General features: G+C 20.1%; 6 protein-coding genes across 6 annotated transcripts in view; all 6 read left to right on the forward strand. All coding sequences in view use genetic code 6, as the record gives it.

Moving 5' to 3' along the window:
- The window catches only part of TTHERM_01139380 (hypothetical protein), a gene marked incomplete at both ends in the record, with an annotated part of 3,104 nt that extends 1,106 nt beyond the window's left edge, over nucleotides 1–1,998 (forward strand). Inside the window, 6 exons of the mRNA XM_001008566.3 lie at nucleotides 733–822; nucleotides 977–1,066; nucleotides 1,197–1,286; nucleotides 1,372–1,584; nucleotides 1,799–1,871; nucleotides 1,975–1,998. Of these exons, the coding sequence (XP_001008566.3) occupies nucleotides 733–822; nucleotides 977–1,066; nucleotides 1,197–1,286; nucleotides 1,372–1,584; nucleotides 1,799–1,871; nucleotides 1,975–1,998 (580 nt within the window). The remainder of the gene's footprint in view (nucleotides 1–732; nucleotides 823–976; nucleotides 1,067–1,196; nucleotides 1,287–1,371; nucleotides 1,585–1,798; nucleotides 1,872–1,974) is intronic.
- A 3,877-nt stretch (nucleotides 1,999–5,875) lies between these two features.
- On the forward strand, nucleotides 5,876–7,624 carry TTHERM_01140380 (hypothetical protein; the record flags this gene model as incomplete). Its single annotated transcript, XM_001008567.2, has 3 exons — nucleotides 5,876–7,049; nucleotides 7,142–7,332; nucleotides 7,484–7,624. The coding sequence occupies 3 exons, from the start codon at nucleotides 5,876–5,878 to the stop codon at nucleotides 7,622–7,624; spliced, it is 1,506 nt and encodes a 501-aa protein (XP_001008567.2).
- Nucleotides 7,625–9,556: 1,932 nt separating this feature from the next.
- TTHERM_001140389 (hypothetical protein) lies at nucleotides 9,557–10,511 on the forward strand (the record flags this gene model as incomplete). The annotated part of the gene is made up of 2 exons (XM_012795746.1): nucleotides 9,557–9,895; nucleotides 9,951–10,511. 2 exons carry the CDS (start codon nucleotides 9,557–9,559, stop codon nucleotides 10,509–10,511), a joined length of 900 nt encoding a protein of 299 aa, XP_012651200.1.
- A 499-nt stretch (nucleotides 10,512–11,010) lies between these two features.
- On the forward strand, nucleotides 11,011–14,211 carry TTHERM_01140390 (tetratricopeptide repeat protein). Its single transcript, XM_001008568.2, has 2 exons — nucleotides 11,011–12,493; nucleotides 12,787–14,211. The coding sequence occupies exons 1-2, from the start codon at nucleotides 11,144–11,146 to the stop codon at nucleotides 14,020–14,022; spliced, it is 2,586 nt and encodes an 861-aa protein (XP_001008568.2). The 5' UTR covers nucleotides 11,011–11,143; the 3' UTR covers nucleotides 14,023–14,211.
- A 698-nt stretch (nucleotides 14,212–14,909) lies between these two features.
- Nucleotides 14,910–17,560, forward strand: TTHERM_01140400 (transmembrane protein, putative; the record flags this gene model as incomplete). Its single annotated transcript, XM_001008569.2, has 9 exons — nucleotides 14,910–14,948; nucleotides 15,009–15,061; nucleotides 15,216–15,305; nucleotides 15,978–16,067; nucleotides 16,229–16,318; nucleotides 16,493–16,582; nucleotides 16,653–16,742; nucleotides 16,818–16,892; nucleotides 17,206–17,560. The coding sequence occupies 9 exons, from the start codon at nucleotides 14,910–14,912 to the stop codon at nucleotides 17,558–17,560; spliced, it is 972 nt and encodes a 323-aa protein (XP_001008569.2).
- A 695-nt stretch (nucleotides 17,561–18,255) lies between these two features.
- Nucleotides 18,256–23,729, forward strand: TTHERM_01140410 (tetratricopeptide repeat protein; the record flags this gene model as incomplete). The annotated part of the gene is made up of 3 exons (XM_001008570.2): nucleotides 18,256–19,045; nucleotides 19,101–21,646; nucleotides 21,816–23,729. 3 exons carry the CDS (start codon nucleotides 18,256–18,258, stop codon nucleotides 23,727–23,729), a joined length of 5,250 nt encoding a protein of 1,749 aa, XP_001008570.2.
- Nucleotides 23,730–25,042: the final 1,313 nt, after the last annotated feature.

Below are 25,042 nucleotides of genomic sequence, written 5' to 3' on the forward strand. Positions count from 1 at the left end.
AAGTAAGTTATTAGCACAAAGTAAAAGCACTTAAAATCAAAAGGCTAGTTAAATTTAGTGTAAATATTCAAAATATCTTTAATTTTTCATAGTTTAAATAAAATAATTAACAATATAATTTAAAAGTTACTTATTATTTTTTTTACTATTATAAAAAACAAATTTCTTAGGTGGAATATGATGATGATATCCCTATATATTATGATTATGATGATTTGGATGATTTTGCTTGACAAATAACTTAACAAAAAAATTACTGATTGATTAGATTTTAGAATAAAATTTTATTATATTATCAATTAATTAATTATTTTATATTCTTAATATTGTGAAGAATAATTTATTTTTATTTATTTTTGCTAAAAAAAGTCATTTTATATTTCATTAATAATTTTAAATTTAGAATCATTTTATTTAAGAAAGGAATAATAATAAAAAGATTAATATTTAAGCAATTTATATTCTTCTTAAGATTCATAAAAAACTGAATATTTTCTTAGAGATTTTATTAAATTAGAGTAGGATGCAATTTGATTTATGATAAACAAAGATTAGTTTTTTTATTTTTGAGTTAAAATCTTAATTTTTTAAAGAATTTTGCTTAATAAAAAGTTATTTTTAGTAAAATATCTGTAAAATCTTGTTTAATAATTTAAATTTTTGTTAATTTACAATATTATGTTTTTCTTTTCTCAAGATAAATTAATTATTTTTTTTAATTACATAAAATAGTCATGCAAAAATAGGAGATATAGGAATCTCCAGTTTAGTAAATTCCCTAAGCAATTTTACGATGATCAAATAGTTGGAAATAAGTTTAATGTAAATACCATTTATTATTTTTTTTGCTTTTATGAAAAATTTTCATAACTTTATTACATAAAAACTAATTTAATCATATGGAAACAAATTTAAAAAAATAATTTATTAATTTAATATCTTAATCAGTAAATAAATAAATTATTTTGTATTCAAGTGATAATTAAGTTGGTGACGATGGAGCTTTAGCTGTTGGAACAGCTTTAGGCAAATTAAAGAATCTAACTAAGCTAGAAATATGGATATAGTATTTTTTTTTAATTGTAGCTTTATTGTTTAATTTAATTTTGTGAATTATTTTCATATTGTTTAAATTTAAAATGAAAAAAAATATATTATTTTTTTTAAGCTTTATGATTTATTTTTTAATATGAAAGTTTAAACAAATTTGGAGATAGAGGAGCTAAAAAAATTGAAGCAGGTTTGAGAAATTGCTCCGAACTAAAAAGTTTATCAATAGGAATAGGGTAAATAAATTAATATGCTTACTCAAAATATTTTTTAAAAGATTAAGTAAAGAAAAATATTTACACATTTCTAATAAATAATAAGAACAAACAATATGAGTGATGAGGGATACCAAGAATTTGATAAATGTTTTGCTTCATTACCAAACTTATTTTCTTTATACTGTTACATCATGTAAAATTTATTTTTCTATTTACTATTTAACTGTCTTTTTTAAATTAGTGATAAAGAAAAATTATTAAAGTCTAGAGACATAATTGAATGCAAAAACATAAATGTACTTACACTATTTTTAGAGTAAAAAATAATATAAAATTGATTTCTATATTTTTGTGACTAAAATATTTTTTTTATTTTAGCAATTAAAATAATTTTTTATATAATCAATAAAGCTATTTTTAAATAGATTAATTTATATTTTGAATACTTTTAATACTAATTAATTTTCTAAATACAAAAATTAATAAATTGAAATAAAATGTTTATTTATAATAAAAAATAATTAAAAAAGAAGATCTGATAAAACAGTAAGTTTTGAGCACAAAGTAAAAGCACTTAAAATCAAAAGGCTAGTTAAATTTAGTGTAAATATTCAAAATATCTTTAATTTTTCATAATTTAAATTAACATATAATTTAAAAGTTACTTAATTAAATTTTTTACTATAATAAAAAATAAATTTCTTAGGTGAGACATTCTGGTTATGTTTGATGCTTATGATGATTTTGATGATTTTGCTTGACAAATAACTTAACAAAAAAATTACTTATTGATTGGATTTTAGAATAAAATTTTATTATATTATCAATTAATTAATTATTTTATATTCTTAATATTGTGAAGAATAATTTATTTTTATGTAGTTTTGATAAAAAAAGTCATTTTATATTTCATTAATAATTTAAAATTTAGAATCATTTTATTTAAGAAAGGATTAATAATAAAAAGATTAATATTTAAGCAATTTATATTCTTCTTAAGATTCATAAAAAACTGAATATTTTCTTAGAAATTTTATTAAATTAGAGTAGGATGAAATTTGATTTATGATAAACAAAGATTAATTTTTTTATTTTTATTCAGCTTAACCTTATAAAATTTGATCAAAATAGTATATTCAATAAATCCCTCACTCAATACTATGTAAAATTATTTCAAAATTAAATAAGAAAAAAAAATATTAGTGATGAGGGTTACCAAGAGTTTGATAAATGTTTTGCTTAATTACCAAACTTGTTTTCTTTATACTGTTACATCATGTAAAATTTATTTTTCAATTTACTCTTAACTGTCTTTTTTTAAATTAGAGATAAAGAAAAATTATTAAAGTCTAGAGACATAATTGAATGTAAAAACATAAATGTACTTACTCTAAGTTTAGCGTAAAAAATAATATATAATTTATTTCAAAATTTTTTGACTAAAATATTTTTTTGTTTTAGAAATTAAAATAATTTTTTATTTGATCAATAAAGCTATTTTTAAATAGATTTATTTATATTTTGAATACTTTTAATACTAATTAATTTTCTAAATTACAAAAGTTAATAAATTGAAATAAAATGTTTATTTACAATAAAAAAATTTATTAAAAAAAGATCTGATAAAAAAGTAAGTTTTTAGCACAAAGTAAAAGCACTTAAAATCAAAAGGCTAGTTAAATTTAGTGTAAATATTAAAAATATCTTTAATTTTTCATAATTTAAATAAAATAATTAACAATATAATTTAAAAGTTACTTTATTAAATTTTTTACTTTTATAAAAAACAAATTTGTTAGGTGAGACATGATGATGTCTCTGATGCTTATGGTGATTTTGATTGACAAATAACTTAATAAAAAATTACTTATTGATTGATAAGATTTAAGAATAAAATTTTATTATATTATCAATTAATTAATTATTTTATATTCTTAATATTGTGAAGAATAATTTATTTTTATTTATTTTTGCTAAAAAAAGTCATTTTATACTTCCTTCATAATTTAAAATTTAGAAGCATTTTATTTAAGAATAAAAAGATTAATATTTAAATAATTTATTATCTTCTTAAGATTCATAAAAAACTGAATATTTTCTTAGAAATTTTATTCAATTAGAGTAGGATGCAATTTTATTTATGATAAACAAAGCTTAGTTTTTTTATTTTTTGATTTAAAAATAAAATAAAAAGGTATCTATCAAAATAATTAGGTTTCCAACCTAAATTTTATTTTATTTAAATAAAAATATTTTCAAGTTTAATCTAAAAAGTTCAAAAAAAATATAACATTTTTTAAATAAAATTTAACTGACAGCTAATATAGATAACTTTCATAAATAAATTTGAATGAATAGCACATCAGATTAAAGATTAAGTAATAATCAATAATTAATTATATATTCAATTATTTTAAAAAATGAAAATATCTTGTATTTTAAAAAGGGGACATATATTTATTATATTTAGTACCATATAATATATTCAAGCTTGTTCAACAAAAATATCTTAATATTTTTTTAATTAATAATATGATTTCCAAGTAAATAGTTAAATATATTTCCTTTTATAAATATAATAACTTAAAATGCCAAAAAATTAATTTATTGTTTGTTAAAAATTAAATGGATATTGTTAGTAATGAATTAATTTAATATACATATTAGTTATTTTACAATTTGAGTAAAATGTTAGATCAAAAATTTATTGTTTGATGATTAAGTATTTCATGTAGAATAGCTAAATTTTTTGAAAATAATTAATTTGTATCTATTTTTGATTGATAAAAAATGATAAGAGTTATTACTGTAACAATAATTTATTTAGATATTTCTAAATTATAAAAATTTGAATTTATATATAAATTTAAAGCTTTTTTTAGATTATAAGTGAAGAACTTTTCAAAAAATATGAATTATAAATATAAATAAGATGGCCATTCTTATTTTGTTAGAAATAAGCTTATAAATTGAATTTAAATTCATTATTAAAACAAAAAAATCAAATTCTTTTTCATTAGAAAAATTTTGCTTATCAGAAAATTTTTTTTGATCGAATAGAAAAATTAACCTTTTTGATTATCACTTCTTTTTTACACTTTTCTATTTAAAAAAAATACTAAAAAAGCTTCTTTTCTTTTTCTATTAGGAAGATATGTTTTCTTTCTTTCTTTCTTTCTTTCAAAAAATAGACGGCCGAGCAATTTTTTTAATAAATTCTTACTTAAAAAAATAAACTTATTGATAAAAATCTAAAAAGAAATTAGGTAAAAATTAATTAATTTAAAATGAATTCCTTGAAAAATTAGCTAATTATCTTAATATCGCTTACTGCACTAGTTAAATCCTATAGTGCAATCAACAATAACAATAAAAACAACAACAGTAATAACAGTTTCCATGATTAAAGCTGTGATATTAATATAACTTAATAGCTTCAAGTATAAAATATTCCTTACTCTTGCTAGGGCTAAGGTAGTATTATATATATATAAAATTAGAACGAATTAAATTTAGACTTATAGTTAGTAAATGTAAAAATATCTTCTTCAATAATAATCCAAAATATAGTTATTGTGAATATAGAAAAATTAGTTTTATAAAAGATTTAATCTTCTTTACAACAAGATCAAATTATAATTAATGGCGTAAATATTTTAAATATCTAATTGCTTAGTATTTCTAATATAATAGATTTCTCTAATAATATAAAAATAACTTAAATAAGCTAAATAAATATAGTATAGATATTATTTTAGGATCTCAAATCTTATTGCGAAATTAATTTAATATCTGATAATATGAGTATAGATCAAATTTATTTTGAAAATTCTTTGGTCTATTAATTTGAATTAAAAGGCAGTTAATAATTAACAATAAACAATTTAAATATATTTTATAATGAAAATTTTGAGCAGCCATTAAAATCCTAAATGAACTAACTTTATTTATCAAACTCTAAAATATATATTAAGAATATTAATATAGAAATAAATTTTTTTTCATAACAATTTTTACATGAACAAAAAGAGATAATTATGTTTAATATTATAGATGGCTTGGATAAGATCGGGAGTATTTTAATAGATTAAATATCATACTAAGTATCACCGATAGGTTTCTCTGACTTTTAAGTATTATTATTCCAATAACTACAAGATTAAGCTTGCTAGGTTTCAGTATAAATTAACAAACTTACTTATAATAAATAGAATAATCGTTCCTTTCTGTAATTAATCTTTTATCATGTTTCTTCATTTATGATAAATGAGTTTATTGTTGAAGGGTATTCTTACATGATATTATAAAGATAGGAAAGCTTAATTAAATTTTTTAATACTAAAATTATTGAGATTAATTATATTGCTATTCATTTAAGCTAATAAGCATGTGGATCGCTTATTTAAGGTATTAAAGGTTAAAAATTTGAAATAAAAAAAATCGAAATTTCATCTTTGCAAATTGAAGAGAACTTCATAGATTTATAAAACTTTGATGTAGTTTTGATATTAAATCTAGAATTATAAAGTATCATTTGTTTTTCGAATTTAATTAAGGCAAATTAAATTTTATTTATTCGGCTATAGAATTTTAAGATATCTTAAATAATGATTAATAAAGTTTCTTTGTTTAATCTAAAAAATATTGATAGTGGTGTTTTTGAAATAATTTAGATTGATAAAGTTAACTCAGATTTATTTAAAATTTCAATCTTCTAAATAGAATTAGAATATAAGTAGAGTAAAAATAGTATCTATTTTTCATAAATATTTGCTGATTTATAATCATAAGGTTTTATTTAATTTTTAAATTTAAATGGATTTTCTGATTTTAAACTAGATTTATCGCAAATACTCAATGGATCTTCAAGTGATTTTGGTGGGTGTTTAAATTTTATGAATACATTCCAAGTTAATTAAATATCTTAAGTAAAAATTTCTAATAGCACATTTAAATAATGCAAAAGCAAACTTTTAGGAGGTGCAATATCGGGTGTTTCAACTATTGGTGATCAAAATAAATTTATTTAATGCACTAGTTAAATAGGAGGTGCTATCTATTTTATTTAAAAAACTGATTCTATCCCAAATTTAAATGAATTTTCAGAAAATACAGGTTACTTAGCAGCTAATAATTATAACAAATATCCTCTGGATTTAAAAATTGATGAGATCTTAGAAATAAACAACAATAATAATAATCCGAACAATTCAAATTTATTTATAAAAACTGACCAATATTTATACCCTGGTTTGACTTATATTATAAAATTTTCTATTTAAGTAGATGGAAATTGGTATGATCAGTACACTGATAACAATAATTTTGGTAATCTTTATAATTTTCTAATTTCACCTTCAAATAATTTTGTGTCTACCACACCTGCTCAGCTTTTTTCTTTAAATTATCCTTTTCTAATATGGTCTGCTCAAGATGTAAAATTTAATGGTTAATAAACAGTAAATCTCGAAGTTATTAATATTTCCTTAGTAAAACTCTATTCTATAAAATCAAGCTATTATAAAATATACAACGGATGTAAAGAACAAGGAATGGAAAGAGTTTATTTGCAAAGCCACTAAAATACTCTATTCATATGCAAGTACTGTGAACAAATGAAGGCAAGTTATAGTGGGGTGTGCCAAAGCTGTTAATCAGATTATTTCTCACAATGTTATGGAAATTACTCTTAATTAAAGCAATCATATTGGAGATCAAAATATTCTGTAGAGTCATAAGACATTTATTATTGCATGAATAACCCAGAAAACTGTTAAGGAGGTACTTTAAATTCTTCTCCAATCAAATTATTTTAATTTCTAATCAAAATTCTATTTTTAAATTTTAATATAAATTATTTTTAAATATAAAAGGTAGTGGAATTGGTAATGAGCTTTGTTATGAAGGTCATATAGGAGCTTAGTGCTTAAACTGTGATATTTATGGTACCTATTGGAATGAAAAGTATTCTAGTGTGGGTTTCTTTTAATGTGTAAAATGCAATTCTATATCTTCTAATGCAATAAAAATAACAATATTAATTGTTGTACTGATATTAAGTCTAGTATTTATTTTAATTTCGACATTTAAAAAACTTAAAAACGAACTTTATGCACTTTATTTAACTAAAATGGGAATTTTTTTCATAGGAAAAACTCTTAAATAATAAACATTGACTTCTACTTACATCAAAATCTTACTATTTCATATTTAAGTCTACTTCATATCAAGTTAATTCACAAAAATTAATATAATTTCTACTTTTTTTGAGTTTTAGTTCTTATTTTACAATCCCTTAAGTTCCCCTTTCTTCTCTTTAGACTGCTTAATTTCTCAATATAAACCTGAATCTGTGAATATGGGATTTACAAATCTTCTTATTACATTTATTATACCAGTATTAATTAGCTCAATTGCAATTTTTGTATCAATAGCGGTATTTATTTTGAAAAGAAAACTATTCAGAAGGAGTCTATATGCCACTCTCCTTACTTCTATATACATATTTATGATAGTTTTTTACTCAATTCTATTAGAAAAAACACTCTCTGGTTTCTTTTGTCTAAACCTTGACAAGGATACATATTATTCTCTTCTTGATCTTAGTCTAGAATGTGGAAATTCTCCAGAACTCTAAAAAATATAAAATCTAAGCTTAGTGATATTAATCCTATTTCTGATTATTTTCCCTGCAGTAGTTTTTGTAAAATTGTTTTAATCTCGCAAAAGACTGACAAAAGTGAAAGTTATGTTTACATTTGGATTTTTGTATAATGAATATAAAGATAAATTTTTCTTTTGGGAGATGATTAGAATTTTAATAAAAAGCTTGATAGTTTTATTTTCAGTCTCTTTGAAGTAGTATCCTTAAATAAGTCTCATAATGATTTCTTTTATTTTGTTTGGATATGTTTTGACTTTAAATAGCTTCAATCCTTTCATTTCAGTTTTTCTAAATAATTTAGAAAAAATATCAATAATTATTTCAAATATGATATTGCTCTCCTCTATTATGTACTTACAGCAAAATTAAAACGAATAAAGCAATTTTAAAAATTTTAAAATAGCATTTTACTTACTAATTTAGGTTATAAATATGATCTTTTTCTTCTATTGTATTTGGCTGATACTAACATCATTTTTAGAAAAATAAATACAAAAATTAAAAAGATGTATAAAATGGAAATGTATTGAAAGATTTCAATCTACAAATAATATAAGAATAAATAAAAATGTTTAAAAAATCATTGCTTGCACAAAAAAAATGCAGCTCTATAACAACATAAAAAATTCTAGAAATTCTTTAATTTTCTTTGAAATTAAAAACGAATAAGATTGATTTTTATCTTTTAAAAATAATAATAATATTTGAGCTTATTTGAAAAATTATTCTCAACAAATAAAATATAAATAGAGAATTATTTTATTTGCTACATTTTAATAAATTTAATGAAAGATAAAAAATAAAACTTATTTATGAGTACATTATTTTTAAAATAATTGCTTTATATTCATTTTTATCTTTTAATATATTTTTATATTTATTACGTATGTGGTTGATATAAGTGTTAATACCTATATAGTTATTTTCAGAAAATTATTTCTAGAGTTAGAAATATGAAAAATTATAAATTAAAAAAATATCTGTTTTCAAATTTTTCTACCCAGGGTCTATTTTTTCTAAATATTTAATAAGATTCAATGAATATTTTTATTAATTTCTAATCTTTTAATGTTTTAATTGTAGTTTTTTAATTAAAACTTTATTAAATTAATTAATTAATTAATCAATAATTAAAAATAGATTAAGTAAAAAGTTAGAAAAAAGAAAATATTTATTGGAAAAAAAACACTTTAAAAATAAATGAAAAAAGATAAAAAAGAATATATTTTATCTTAATGTAATAATAACTTAGAGTTAAATTATGATATTTTTACTCAAAACCTAGTTACCCTAACTTAGTATGACTCTCATGAAAATTTGGAATAACAAATCAAAATAAATCCCAAAGAAGAGTTATCTCATATAAACTTGTTGAGATATGAAAGAGATTTGACTATTCAAAGAGGCTTGAAAAGTAAGATTGAAAAATTTTGTAGAAGTAGGGTATTTTCAAGTGCTACTTGCACAATAATTAACCAGTAAAAATAATAAATTGCTATTATATCTACTATAGAGAGTTAATTAAATTCTACTAATCCAAGTTAAGAAAAGTTTATACCTTCTTAAAGAGAGCTCACTATTCTTACAAAAAATAATAGAGGCTAATAATAACTAGCTCTATAAGATGATGGATGCGATACTTAATTCAAATCAAAAATTTATTCCATCAAAGAAAATTAGCAAATTAGACCATTAAAAATTCAAAGTAATTAAAACAGAAGTAAAAATTAGTAAAATAAATAAGTTGATAATGCATAAGCGTAAAAAAACGATGAAAAATAAGTTAAAACTTGCCAGAGAGAAGGAGAGTCAAAAACAACATAGGAAATATCTTAAAAAATAGTTAATATTGTAAATGAAGACTTTTAGTAATAGTTTTCCTCTTAAGTATATAAAGACTAAATTAAAAATAAAGAGTAATTCGATAATACTAATAATCACCAAATTAAATTAGAAAATAAAGGTAATTTTTATAAATCTACTTTTAATTTGTTACTAAATAAATTTATCAATATTAGGAGGTATAGAAGAAGCATAGTATACAAATTAGAGTGATAAATTTTAAGAAGAGGAAATTACGTCTATAATTAAATAAATGTCAAGCGATAGTTATATAACAGACTAAAGCTTATCATAAAGCATTCAAATAACCAGTGAGAAAATTAAAGAAGAATGTATTCCACTCATGCAAGGTAAAACATTACGATTGTCTGATAAAACAATAAAAGGCTAACAATTTGAGCGTTTAATTGACTAATTCTTTTATCTAAAACATAAAGAGTTCATTTCTTTAAAAAAGCAATATGAAGAATACGGATTTGAAGATTATGAATAAAAATAATAAAATAGAGGTGATTAAACTAGAGTAATTATAGAAAGATAATGGAAGTAAGAGATATTTGATGCTATCAATAAAGGTGAATTTAACAATAATAATTTTGAAAAATAAAAAAGTGATATAATTAATATACTTAAGAATTAAAATCTTTATATCTGCAAGTTGTTACAATCAAGTGAAAAAGGAGATTTATTTATTGGATATGAAGAACTAGACATAGCTTAATATAAAGATCAACTGATTAAAATTAGTTATAAATAAACAGAAAAATAATTAGAATAAGATATTTCAATTTTATAAGCCCTAAGGTTAAATAATTTTTTGCACTTTGAAGTAGAGTGGAACAATACCTATATTCAGGTTTTACCCTTGAGTGAAGGCTAGTCAGTTGAATTAAAAATGAAGAATTTTTTGATGGAAGCCTTGTCTAAACTGAACTTCTCTAAAATAGGACGATATTTAGAAATAGTGATAAAAAATAATTAATTATGTTAAGATGAATAAGTTAGGAAATAAATAGATTTCTTATTTTCGTTGCTTAAAGATTAGAAATATTATTTATATGAGTTTTATGATTAAGATGTTAAAGGAATCTAACTTTCAGTCAATTATTCCCAAATAATCAAATCTTTTTAAGATTTTATCTTGCATGCTATTTTTGGTTTAAATTTAGTAAAAGAAAACCAATAATTTTCACATTATAGATCTCTATAAAAATATTCTATTAAAGCAGATAAAAAATATTATTTTAAATATAAAAAGATATTTTAATAAAGATAGTAAAGATTTTTTTTAAAAATAAAAAATAAATTATTCAGCTCAAAATAAATTAAAGCTATTTCTCAAGACAATCAAGATTGTGTTTTTGATAAAATGCCTCAACTAGAAAGCCAAGAAGACTTATCTAAATAGTCAGATAATGACTTTAAAAATCAAGGGAAATAAAATGAATCAGATCTTGATCATAAAAAAAAAGTATCATTCTTAGATAATTTAGGTTAGAGTTCTTAGATCAATGATATAGTAATTTAAGAATAAAATGTTTACAAAATGCAAGATTTTTCGAAATAAAAGGATATTTTAGAACAAATAAATGAATACAACTTTAAAGCATATCAAAATGAATAATACAAATATTTAGACTATGATAAAAAACAAATACATAATTCTAATGTAAGATAATGGAGTAAAAAGCTATTTGAAATAGAAAATTAAAAACTAGTTTTTAATAAATAAATTTTAAGTTAATAAAAATGGATATTGAAGATACTTAAAAATAAATAATATTATTTATGCAAGTGCTTTGAATCAAATGAGAACAGAACTATTTTTATAGGCTATAAATAATAACCAAATGGATGTTATGAAGATTATATATTCATAATCAAATAAAAACCAACAGAATCAGAAATAAATGAATATAATATTATCAGAGAATTTAAAGAGGAAGTCAATCTTTTTATTATACCAATCAATTAGATTCATATCTTTATTTTAAAAAGGGATGTTTATATTCAATATTATAATATCTTTTCAAAGCTTAAACCTATGATTGAGTGGTCAAATGAATAATTTAACTAAATGAATGATAAAATATTAAATTAGAAAAACTGCAATTAATGTAACGGATGCAAACATGGATAAAAGTGTAACTATTATTTTATTTTTTAAGAATTTAAATAAAACTAAGATTTAATTTTAAGAAAATTGTATGAAAAGCAATACTGTCTTACCAAGTATTTAAATAAAGGAGGATGTGGTTTAATTTTTGAAGGCTATAAACATTCTTTCTTTGAATATCAAGAATTAGCTTTCAAAATTTTATTTAATGAAGATGCTTAGACGGAATATAATATTATGAAAATGTTAGATATTAGTGATCACGTGGTTAAAACTATTGAACATATTAAAATAAATGAGACAATAGATGTTTTAGTTTTAGAAAAATGTGAATGCAGTTTATAAGAAGAATTATAAAAAATCTAAAAAGAAAGAAAGTTTCCTAGATTGAAATTGTATTAAATGATAAATCAGTTAATAGATGGTTTGATTAAACTTAGATTTAAAAATATTATCCATCTTGATATTAAACCATCTAATATTCTCATTACCAGATAGGGTGATTATGTTTTTTCTGATTTTGGTATTTCATCTGTTAAAAAATAATAAAAAATTGAAATTAAAGGTTTCACATAAGGTTATGCTTCCCCTGAATAGATTAAAGTAAGTTGCCATCAAAAAATTACAAACATTTTTTCTCATGTTGAAAAATTATCCAAAATTAATTTTTTCAAAAATAAAATGACATTTTATAAAATATTAAAAAATAAATGTGTTTTAAGCTTATTTAGCTCTAAATAATAATTAAAAAATTAATTAATTAATACAGATGTTTCAAAAAAGTAACCCACCCTTGTGTTTTTTTATAATAAAAAATAAAAATATATAAAAAAAGCGTGGGTTACTTTATTTGAAATATCTGTAAATATTTTATTTGCCTTTTGTAAATTAAATAGGCATTTCATTCTCATCCTAGTTTAAGCACTGAAACAGACTATTAATCTGATATTTATTCTTTAGGGATAACATTTTTAAAAATAAATGAATGCTATGAACGCCTCAAGCCTGATAATAAAAAATTCATTACATAATTTAAAGATATAATTAGATATGATATGCTTTAATAAAAACCAAAGGATAGAAAAAATTGTTTAGAGTTACATTTATTAATATTATAAAAAATTTTAGGAATCGGTTCCTTATAAATGGGTACATCTCTAATTAATTTATTAGACTCTTTAAATATTTTATAAAAATATTCTGCCTAAAATATTAATTCAAGTTAGAAAACAATCGTAAATGCTGATACAACATGTTTTGAAAATTTTTTTGGATATCCTTTTAAAACTGTTGGTGACTATTAAAATTTATTAAAAAGTAATTTATTATCTCTAAATAAAATTAAATAGATTCCAAATCCTCTTTCAATATATGAATCCTATATTACTGTTGTATAATGCTCTTAGATAATTGATAATTTATAAAATGCTTTAGACTATTATCATGAGTAGCTTAAAATTTAGTAATAAATTTACAGTAAAAATACAACTAGAAATGTCAAAATTCTCAGTGAAATAAGTGAATTTTTAAGATTTTCTGGATATTACTAAAAGGCAGCAGAATATACTGAGAAATCTGTTTAAATGGCAAAATAAATTTTTGTAGAGGATCATATTGTTATTGCTTCTACTCTACATGATGCTGGGCAATGCTATCAAAGTCTTGGTGATAATTAAAAGGCATTAGAATATTTATATTAATCTCTAGATATGAAAAGAAAATTATTTAAAGAGGATCATCACTCAATAACGGAAACTCTTGATATAATTGGATAATGCCATTTAAATCTTGGTTAAAACAAAATGGCCTTAAATTTTTTCTTAAAAAGTCTTGAAATGACATAATCGCTTATAGATAAAATCCGTCAAATTGCAACATTTATGAATAAAAAAGTTAATTTTTATCAAAATATTGGTGATAATTAAAAGGCTTTGGATTATTTAGAAAAATCTCTTAATGATATTTCATAGTCTCTGAATAATATAGGGAAATACTATTTGTTAAGGGATGATACAAGTAGTTTTTAAATTATTTGTTGGAATCTCTTGAAATCAGAATATATCCATTTGTCTACAATTTCTTGGTCGTAACTATAAAATTATGTTAAAGAAATCTCTAAAAATTAATAGTGAATTTTTCAAATCGAATCACCTTGAAATAGCAAGATGTCTCAATAATCTTGGGGAATGTTATTTAGATTGTGGAGATGATAAAAAAGCTTTAAAATACTTTAAGGAGTCTTTAAAAATCTTCATATAATAACCCAAATATGATTATCTATCAATAACAACATGTCTCAATAATATTGGATTAATTTATTCTGAAATTAAAAATCACTAAAAAGCCTTATTATATTATAAAGAATCTCTTAAATTAAGTAAATCAATATAGAATCATGATTTAGCTTTATCTTTATATAATGTTGCTATCAACTTTGAAAACCTTAAAAATTACAAAAAGGCTATTATATATTTTATAGAATCTCTCGAAGTAAGGAAAAATATTTTTTAATACAATCACTCTTTTACTGCTTAAATTCTAAAAAGAATTTATTTTTGCTATTTAGAACTTTAAGATTAAAAATTACAGGATGAATATTTAAAATAATATATTGAATTGAAAGTATTTTGAAATGATAAAATATAAAATTGAAAAAAAGGTTATTATTATTTGTATTTGCTTCATTAAAAAATATTATTTATTTTTACAGATTGTATTTCATTACATTTATTTTAGATTTAAATCAATTTAAATTTATATTTATAGCTATATAGAAAAAAGTAAATTAATAAAAAAATGAGTTCTCAATACCTCTTTTAATTTCCTGAATTTTAACTTTGGTAAATTTTTACAAACTTTATGAAGAAGAAAAATTTTCATTATAATTGTATTATGTATTGTTTTAATAGAATAAATTAATTAAAAAGTAATTAACGTTTTTAATTTATATTTTTTTATTTTTCTTAATTTCTTTAATAATTTGTAAGCAATAATTAAAATTAAAATCTGAAATAAAAAAATGATTGAAAATAAAAAATATTATAACAATCTAGAAAATGTAATTTTTATTCACATTCTCTTATTTTATATTTAAAAATTATTTTTTATAATTAAAAAGTTTTTAAAATCGAATGATAATAGCGATGTAACGGATCTTCATTTAGATGAAAAGTAATACTATTAAATTTATTTATTTTTCAATAGATAAACAGAAACTAACTAATTTATCTTATTTATTCTATTAAAAATAAAAATTAAAAATTTTGAAACACTTATTAGATATTAAGAATAAATATTTAAAATTCTATCTATATAATTATATAAGTGGTTAGGAAATCAGTGAGGAAAAAGCATACAATGTTAGTATCACTTTGACTTAGTGCAAGAACCTAGTTAGCTTAACACTATTCTTTTAGTAATCGATTAATTATAAATTATCAAGTTAGACTAAAATATAAAACTTTATATAAATAATTAATATTTTGATAAGATTAAAATATTTTCAAGATTAAATTTCAGCTATTTTTTGTAATTAAAATATAAGAAGCAAGCTTAAATTACATACTTAATTTATAATTATCCTCTTGAATATAATTCTTAACTTATTATTAATTTTTCAAAATAAAATTTGATAAAAATAGATGAAAGATAAAATTTCTAAATACAGATTCTAAATTTATTTTAAGATAAAATTAATATAATTATTATCATATATATTTTAAAGCATACCTTATTTAATAATAATTTCCTTTCAATTTATTTGAGAAAATTATAAACCAATAAGAGTTATAATTTATAAATTGATTAATGTATTATATGGTTATATGGCCGAATGATAAAAATGGTCATACGGTCGATCCCTAATGTATACATTATTATTATTTTTAATAAATTGCAAATATATTTTATTAAAAAATTAAAATATACACAATTGCTAATGTTTAATAATAAAGAAAAAATAATAGATCATTTTGTTTAATTTTATTTTACAAATTATTTTATTTATTGCTAAATTTAATAAATTAGACTACTTAATTAATCATTTTCAATTTTATTAATTAAAAAATTATATTTTTATTATAAAAAGCCGAGGTTTTATCGGAGATAAAGGGGTTTCATATTTAGCAACAGCCTTAAGTTAAATTCCTCAGATTAAATAATTGGAATTAAGTTTACTGTAAAATATTTATTTATTGATTTATTAAACCAGTTGAAATGAACTCATTAAATATAATGCAAGAAAAGAAAGAAAAATAAAAGCTAGCATAATTTAAAAATGAAGCAAATTTTTTAAATCATAAACAGATATTTAAAATTATACAATTTTATTATTTAAAGAGAAAATGAAATCAGTGATGAAGGAGCAAAAGCAGTTGGTATAAACTTAGGTAAATTAAAGAATCTTACCCAGCTAGACTTATGGTTGTAGTAATTTAATTCCTTTTATTAGGTTTTTTAATTGATTGCATTAATTTATCTTAAATTTATATGCTTTAACAATATACTTTACCATTTAAAATAATTTACTATCCAGAAAATATTAAATTATTAATTTTCTGCTTTAATATATGATATTGTGAATATAATTTTTATATAAAATAGTTCAAATAAATTTGGAGATATAGGGGCTTTAGAAGTTGCAAAAGGCTTGAGCGAATGCTTGCAGATATAAAAATTATCAATAGGTATAGGGTAAAGGATAAATATATTTATTCATTCATTCATCTTTTATAACTATCTAATTATTATTATTATTAAAAAGGAGCAACATGATAACATATGATGGATATTTAAAACTTGATTAATGTCTTTCTAGTTTACCAAATTTATTAAATTTATATTGCTATCTCAGGTAATTTTTATTTATTAAAAATTTCAAATATCTTTATTACTCAAAATTCTAAATATCCTAATTATTCAAAATTAGAGATGGAGAATAACTATTAAAATAGAGAGAAATATTTAACTGCAAAAACATTAAGATTCTGACTCTCGCTGTTGAGTATTTTATATTATAAAATTGAAAATATTTATTCTTTTTTAATTAAAATTAATTTGAATAAAATTTAAAAAATAGATCTAATATAAAAGAATTCATTTACCATAAATCAAAAGCCCTAAAAATCAAAAGGTTAGTTAAATTTAAAGTAAAAATTTAAATTAATTGAAAAAAAACATTATTTGAAAAATTAGCAGATTTATATCTCTAAACCTCCCTATAAATTCTATAAAAAATTGAAAAGAAAAAAATATTACAAATAAAAAAAATATAAACTCAATGAATAACTAATTAACATATTTATTTTTCATAAAAGGTACAATAATATTGATAGAAATGGGGATTTCAGTTTTGAAGATTTAACTGAGACTATGAATAATGAATGGATGGATGATTTTATCTAAGAAAAATATTAAAATCAAAATAGTTAAATTTTAATAAAAACTATCTCTATAATATTTGTTTAGTATTTTTTTACATGTTGTTAATAAATAATAATATTTTTAATAGATAAATGTGAATTTAATTAAATTATATGTTAAATTTAATATCATAAAAATTAAATATTTTCAATTATTTATCTTATTTATTAAATTTATGCTTTTTTTTATATGCCTTTATTTTATGAAAAAAGTTTTATTAGTTTCAAGTCAAATTAATATCAAAATTGATTAAATATTTTTTGTATTTAGGAAATAAGAAAATTAATTATAAATTAATATAAGTTAGTTCATCAATAAATAGATTTTGTTTCTTATAAATTAAGTATTGATTATAATTAACCACAATATTCTTATCAAATAAATAAAGTTAATAGAAATTTAATTTGTCTATTTTTCCCAAAATTAATAAAAAAACTAGTATCTTCTAGTATATTACCCACGAATTAAATATAAATAATAAATTAGTTACATATAATAATAATATATAAGTAATTATATAAAAGGGCCCCTATCCCTAGTGCATGTCACCATATGCGAGTATCTATGTATATATGTAATATAATAAAAATTAATTCTAATACTATATTTTAAAAATAAAATAATTAAAAATTATAAACCATTTTTTAATTCACAAGATATTAGAATGTCATTTAACAATAATTTATTTAAATAAATTTTAGGAATAATTAATCAATTTAAAATCTATATTCAAATTTTTCTACCCAGGGTCTATTATATCTAAATCTTTAATAAGATTAAATGAATATTTTTATTAATTTCTAATCTTTTAATGTTTTAATTGTAGTTTTTTAATTAAAACTTTATTATATTAATTAATTAATCAATCAATAATTAATAATAGATCAAGCAAAAAATTAGAAAAAACAAAATATTTATTGGATAAAAAAACACTTTAAAAATAAATGATAAAGGATAAAAAAGAAAATATTTTATCTTAATGTAATAATAACTTATAGTCAAATTAAGATATTATTACTCAAAACCTAGTTACCTAAACTTAGTATGGCTCTCATGAAAATTTGGAATAACAAATCAAAATAAATTCCAAAGAAGAGTTATCTCAAATAAATTTTTTGAGCTAAGAAAGCGATTTGACTATTCAAAGAGGCTTGAAAAGTAAGATTGAAAAATTTAGTAAAAGTAGACTATTTTCAAGTGATATTTGCTCAATAGTTAACCAGGAAAAATAATAAATTGCTATTATATCTACTGTAGAGACTTAATTAAATTGTTCTAATCCAAGTTAAGAAAAGTGTATACCTTCTTAATAAAGAGAGCTTACTATCCTTACAAAAACTAATAAGGACTAGTAATAATTAGTTCATTAAGATGATGGATGCGATACCTAATTAAAATCAAAAATTTATTCTATAAAAGAAAATTAGCAAATTAGACCATTAAAAATTCAAAGTAATTAACAAGGAAGTTAAAATTAGCAAAATAATTAAGTTGATTATGCATAAGTATTATAAAAAGATTAGGCACAAGTTAAAACTTATCAGAGAGAAGGAGAGTCAAAAACAGCATAGACATAAAAATAAGTAGGGAATAATGAGATATCATAAAAAATTGTTAATATTGTAAATGAAGATTTAATGTAATAGTTTTCCTCTTAAGCATATAAAGATTAAATTAAAGATAAAGAGTAATTCGATAATACTAATAATCACCCAATTAAATTTGAAAATAAAGGTAATTTTTATAAATCTATTCTAAATTGGTTATGAAATAAATTTATCAATATTAGGAGGCCTAGAAGAAGCATGCTTTACAAATTTAAGTGATAAATTTTAAGATGAGGAGATTAAGAATATAACAAGAGATAGTTATATAACAAACTAAAGCATATCATAAAATGTTCTAATTACTAGTGAGAAAATTAAAGAAGAATAGATTCCACTCATGCAAGGTGAAACATAGGGATTATCTGACTATGGAATAAATAACTAATAATATGAGAGTTTAATTGACTAATTGTCTTATCTAAAACATAACGAGCTCACTTCTTTAAAAAAGCAATATGAAGAATACAGATTTGAAGGTTATGAATAAAAATAATATGATAGAGATGAATATACTGGAGTAATTTAAGAAAGAGAATGGAAGCAAGAGGTATTTGATGCTATCAATAAAGGTGTATTTAAAAATAATAATTTTGAAAAATAAAAAAGTGATATAATTGATCAACTTAAGAATTAAAATCTTTATATCTGCAAGCTGTTACAATCAAGTAAAAAAGGAGATTTATTTATTGGGTATGAAGAATTAGATATAGCTTAATATAATGATCACCTAATTAAAATTAGTTATAAGCAAACAGAAAAAGAATTAGAACGAGATATTTCAATTTTATAAGCCCTAAGGTTAAATAATTATTAGCACTTTGAAGTAGAGTGGAACAATACCTATATTCAGGTTTTACCCTTGAGTGAATGCTAGTTAGTTGAATTAAAACTGAAGAATTTTTTGATGGAAGCCTTGCCTAAACTGAACTTCTCTAAAATAGGAAGATATTTAGAAATAATAATAAAAAATAATTAATTTTTTAAAGAGGAAAAAGTTAGGAAATAAATAGATTTCTTATTTTCTTTTCTTAAAGATTAGAAATATTATTTATGCGAGTTTTATGATTAAGATATTAAAGGAATCTAACTTTCGGTCAATTATTCCCAAATCATTAGATCTTTTTAAGATTTTATCTTAAATGCAATTTTTGGTTTAAACTTAGTAAAAGAAAATCAATAATTTTTATTAACTTCTAAATTCCATAAAAAAAATGATTTTAAAAATATTAAATTAGATAAAAAAAATTATTATAAGTATAAAAAGAGATTTTAATAAAGGTATTAACAATTTTTAAAAAGGAAAAAAAATGAATTTTTCAGCTCAAAATAAATTAAAATTATTTCACTAAACAATCAAGATTGTATTATTGATAAAATATCTCAAAAAGAATAAGAAGATTTATCTAAAAAGTCAGATGATGACTCTAATAATCAAGGGAAATAAAATGAATCAGATCTTGAACATAAAAAGAAAATAATATTCATAAATAATTTAGATTAGAGTTCTTAGATCAATGACGAAGTAATTTAAGAATACTATTTTTCTGAAATCCAAGATTTTTTGAAATAAAATGATATTTTAGAACAAATAAATGAATACAACTTTAAAGTATATCAAAATGAATAATACAAATATTAAGAATATGAAAAAAATGAAATACGTAATTATAATGTAAGATAATGGAGTAAAAAGCTATTTGAAATAGAAAATTAAAAACTGGTTTTTAATGAATAACTTTTGAGTTAATAAAAATCAATATTGAAGATACTGAAAAATAAACAGTATTATTTATGCAAGTGTTTTGAATCAAATGAGAACAAAACTACTTTTATAGGATATAAATAATTATCAAAAGAATATTATGAAGATTACATATTTATAATTAAATAAAAACCAACAGAATCAGAAATAAAGGAATATGATATTATAAGAGAATTTAAAGAGGAAGTCAATCTTTTTATTTTACCAACTAATGAGATTCATATCTTTATATTAAAAAGGGATGTTTATATTCAGTATTATAATATCTTTTCAAAGCTTAAACCTATGATTGGGTGGTCAAAGGAATAATTTAACTAAAAGAATGATAAAATATTAAATTAGAAAAACTGTAATTAATGTAACGAATGCAAACAAGGATAGGAGTGTTACTATTATTATGTTTTTGAAGAATTTAAATAAAACTAAGATATAATTTTTTAAAAATTGGAAGAAAAGCAATACCGTCTTACCAAGTATTTAAATAAAGGAGGATGTGGATTAATTTTTGAAGGCTATAAAAATTCTTTGGTTGAATATCAAGAATTAGCTTTCAAAATCTTATTTAATGAAGATGCTTAGACTGAACTTAATATTATGGGATTGTTCGAAATGCATGAGTATGTGGTTAAAACTATCGATCATATTAAAATAAATGAGACAATAGATGTTTTAGTTTTAGAAAAATGTGAATGTAGTTTATAAGAAGAGTTACAAAAAATCTAAAAAGAGAGAAATTTTCCTAGAGAGAAATTGTGCAAAATGATAAATCAGTTAATAGATGGCTTAATTTAATTTAGAATTTATAATATTGTGCACCTTGATATTAAACCAGCTAATATTCTCATTTCTAGATATGGTGATTATCTTTTTACTGATTTTGGTATTTCATCTATTAAAAATAAAAAATAACAACAAATTGAAATTAAAGGTCACACAAAAGCTTATGCTTCCCCTGAATAGATTGAAGTAATTTGACATCAAAAATTTACAAAATTTTTTCTCTGTGAAAATTATTCAAAATTTATTTTTTTTAAAAAAAATGACATTTTATAAATATTATAGCAGTTTGTTTTAAGCATATTTAGCTTTCAATTAATATACATAATATTCAATTTTTTGTAAATTAATTAAATAGGCAATCAATTCTAAATCTGGATTTAGTACTGAAACAAACTTTTAATCTGATATTTACTCTTTAGGGAAAACATATTAAAAAATAATTGAATACTATGAAAGTGTCCAGCCTGATGATAAAAAAGTTATAGCAGGATTTAAAGATATAATTTAAAATCATATGCTTTAAAAAAATCCAAACGATAGAAAAAATTGTTTAGATTTACATTAATTATTATTAGAAAAAATATTAGAAATTGGTTGCTTCGAAGTGGAAACAAATATATCTCAAATTGATAAATTAGAAGATTTTAATTTCAAAAAAGAAGCTTGTCTCTTTTAAGAAATAAAAATTCAATACTATTAAAACTATTTAAATGTTTTATAAAAATATTCTGCTTAAAATCTTGATGAAATTTAGAAAACGGCAGTAAATTTGAATATAGCATTGGCCTACAAATTAATAGGATTTTGTTTTTATAATCTTAATAAATATTAAAATGCATTATAATATTTATTATTATCTCTAAATTTGATAAAATAGTATCCAGAACCTATTTCATTAGCTTCATTTCATTACGCTATTGCTTCATGCTTTTTAATCCTTGGCGATTATTAAAATGCTTTAGACAATTATTAAGAGTCTCTTAAAATGCTGTCATAAGTTTTCAATAAAGGTCACCCTAATATTGCCAAAAATCTCAGAAAGATTGGTATTTGTTTAATTTATTTAGGATAATACTAAAAGGCATTAGAATATACTGAGAAATCTCTTTAAATGACAAAAGATGTTTTTGTAGAGAATCACATTGATATTGCTAATTCCCTGGATAATGCTGGGGAATGCTATTATTATTTTGGTGACAATTAGAAGGCATTAGAATATTTATAATAATCTCTAAAAATTAAAAGATAATTCTATAAAGAGAATCATATATCAATCGCCGAAACTCTTAATTTAATTGGATTATGCTATATTTAATTTGATTAAAATGAAATAGCCTTAAATTTTTTATTAGAAGCTCTTGAAATAGAATAAAGTTTGATCGAAATTAAAAACAACCAATCAGTTGCAAATTACATGAATAGTATAGGCACTTGTTATCAATATCTTGGTCATTACTAAAAGGCTTTGGATTACTATGAAAAATCTCTTAATATAAGAAGACAACTTTTCTAAAAGAATCACCCTAATATTGCATAATCTCTGAATAACATTGGGAATTACTATTATATTAAAGGAGAATACAAGAAGTCTTTAAATTATTTGTTGGAATCTCTTGAAATCAGAAAACAACTTTTCAAAGAGGATCATCCTGACATTGCCCATTCACTCAATACTATAAGTCAAATCCTACGAAAATTAGGTTGTAACTATAAAAGTTTATTAGAGGAATCTCTTAAAATAAATAGAAAATTTTTGAAATAAAATCACCCTGAAATAGCAAGGTGTTTGAATAATCTAGGGTTTTTCTATTTAGATAGTGGTAATGATCAAAAAGCTTTAGAATACTTTAGGGAGTCTTTAAAAATTTATAAATAATAATTCAAAAAAGATAATTCATAAATAGCGACAATTCTCAATAACATTGGATTATGTTATTTTTAAACTAAAAATTACTTAAAAGCATTAAAATATTATCAAAAATCTCTTAAATTAAGTAAATCAATAGAGAATTAAGATTTAGCTATATCTTTATTTAATATTGCTAGTTGCTATGAAAAGATTGGCAATTACAAAAAGGCTTTAATATATTTTATAGAATCTCTTGAAGTAATGAAAAAAATCACTTTATACTATCACTCTATTACTGCTTTAATTCTAAAAAAAATTCTTTCTTGCTATAAAGATCTTAAAGATGAAGAAATGATGAAATAATATGTTTCAGAATATTTACTATTGGAAATATTTTTAAATAATAAACCATAAAATTGAAAAAAAAGCTAATTATTGTGTTTACTTCATTAAAAAATGTCATTTATTTTTAAATATTGTATTTATTTACATTTATTTATTTTAGATTAAAATCAATTTAAATTTACATTTATTTTTTAACTAGCTGATTAATTCATTTAAAGATGATGTGCAACTAATTCATTATTTATTTTTTGATGATTTAATAAAATATTAAAATAATTTAAATCTTTTTAAATAGATGATGAATAAATAATATTTTTTTTTATTTATTAAATTAAGAATTAATAAAACACATTAATAATTTTAAATAACTCTATGTCGATAATCTAAATACCAAAAAATAAATTTAATAAACATTAACTTCTTTAAATTATTAGCATGATTCAAATATCATTCATTTTTATTTGGTATTTTTTGTAAAAGAGGATCACCAAATAATTTGTAAAAATGGATTGGTAAGAAACTAAACATTTGCTGATTTAATAATAGTATAGCAATTTGCTATTTTAAAAATGCTTGATTGCTGATAATGAGCGATCAAGCAAATAATTTTATTATTAAAAAAAATAAAATTTCATATTAATTTAAAATAGATTTCTAAAAACAAAATAAAAAAAATTAATGATAATTTATTTTGATTTTTTATAAATAGTGCGTGGATTCAAAAAATTAATAAAAATTACAAAAATTCTGCTCAAAATATAAATTGAAAAAAAAAATTATTAGAATAATTAGCAGATTCATATATCTAAACCTCCCTATAAATTCTATAAAAAATTGAAAAGAAAAAATATTACAAATAAAAATATAAACTTAATAAATAACTAATTAACATATTTATTTTTCTTAAATGGTAGAATAATATTGATAGCAATGGAAATTTCAGTTTTGAAGACTTAATTGAGACAATGAATAATGGATGGATGGTGAGTTTATCTAGAAAAATATTAAAATCAAAATAGTTAATTTTTAATAAAAACTATCTCAATAATATTTGTTTAGTATTTTTTACATTTTGTTAATAAATAATAATATTTTAAATAGATAAATGTGAATTTAATTAAATTGTATGTTAAATTTAATATCATAAAAATTAAATATTTTCAATTATTTATCTTATTTATTAAATTTATGCTTTATATACGCCTTTATTTTATGAAAAAAATTTTTTTAGTTTCAAGTTAAATTAATATCAAGAAAATTGATAAAATATTTTTTGTATTTAGTAAATAAGAAAATTAATTATAAATTAATGTAAGTTAGTTCATCAATAAATAGATTTTGTTTCTTATTAATTAAGTATTGATTACAATATTCTTTTAAAATAAATA

Source organism: Tetrahymena thermophila (genome assembly GCF_000189635.1).
Source record: "Tetrahymena thermophila SB210 genomic scaffold scf_8254800, whole genome shotgun sequence".
Classification (NCBI taxonomy): Eukaryota; Ciliophora; class Oligohymenophorea; order Hymenostomatida; family Tetrahymenidae; genus Tetrahymena; species Tetrahymena thermophila.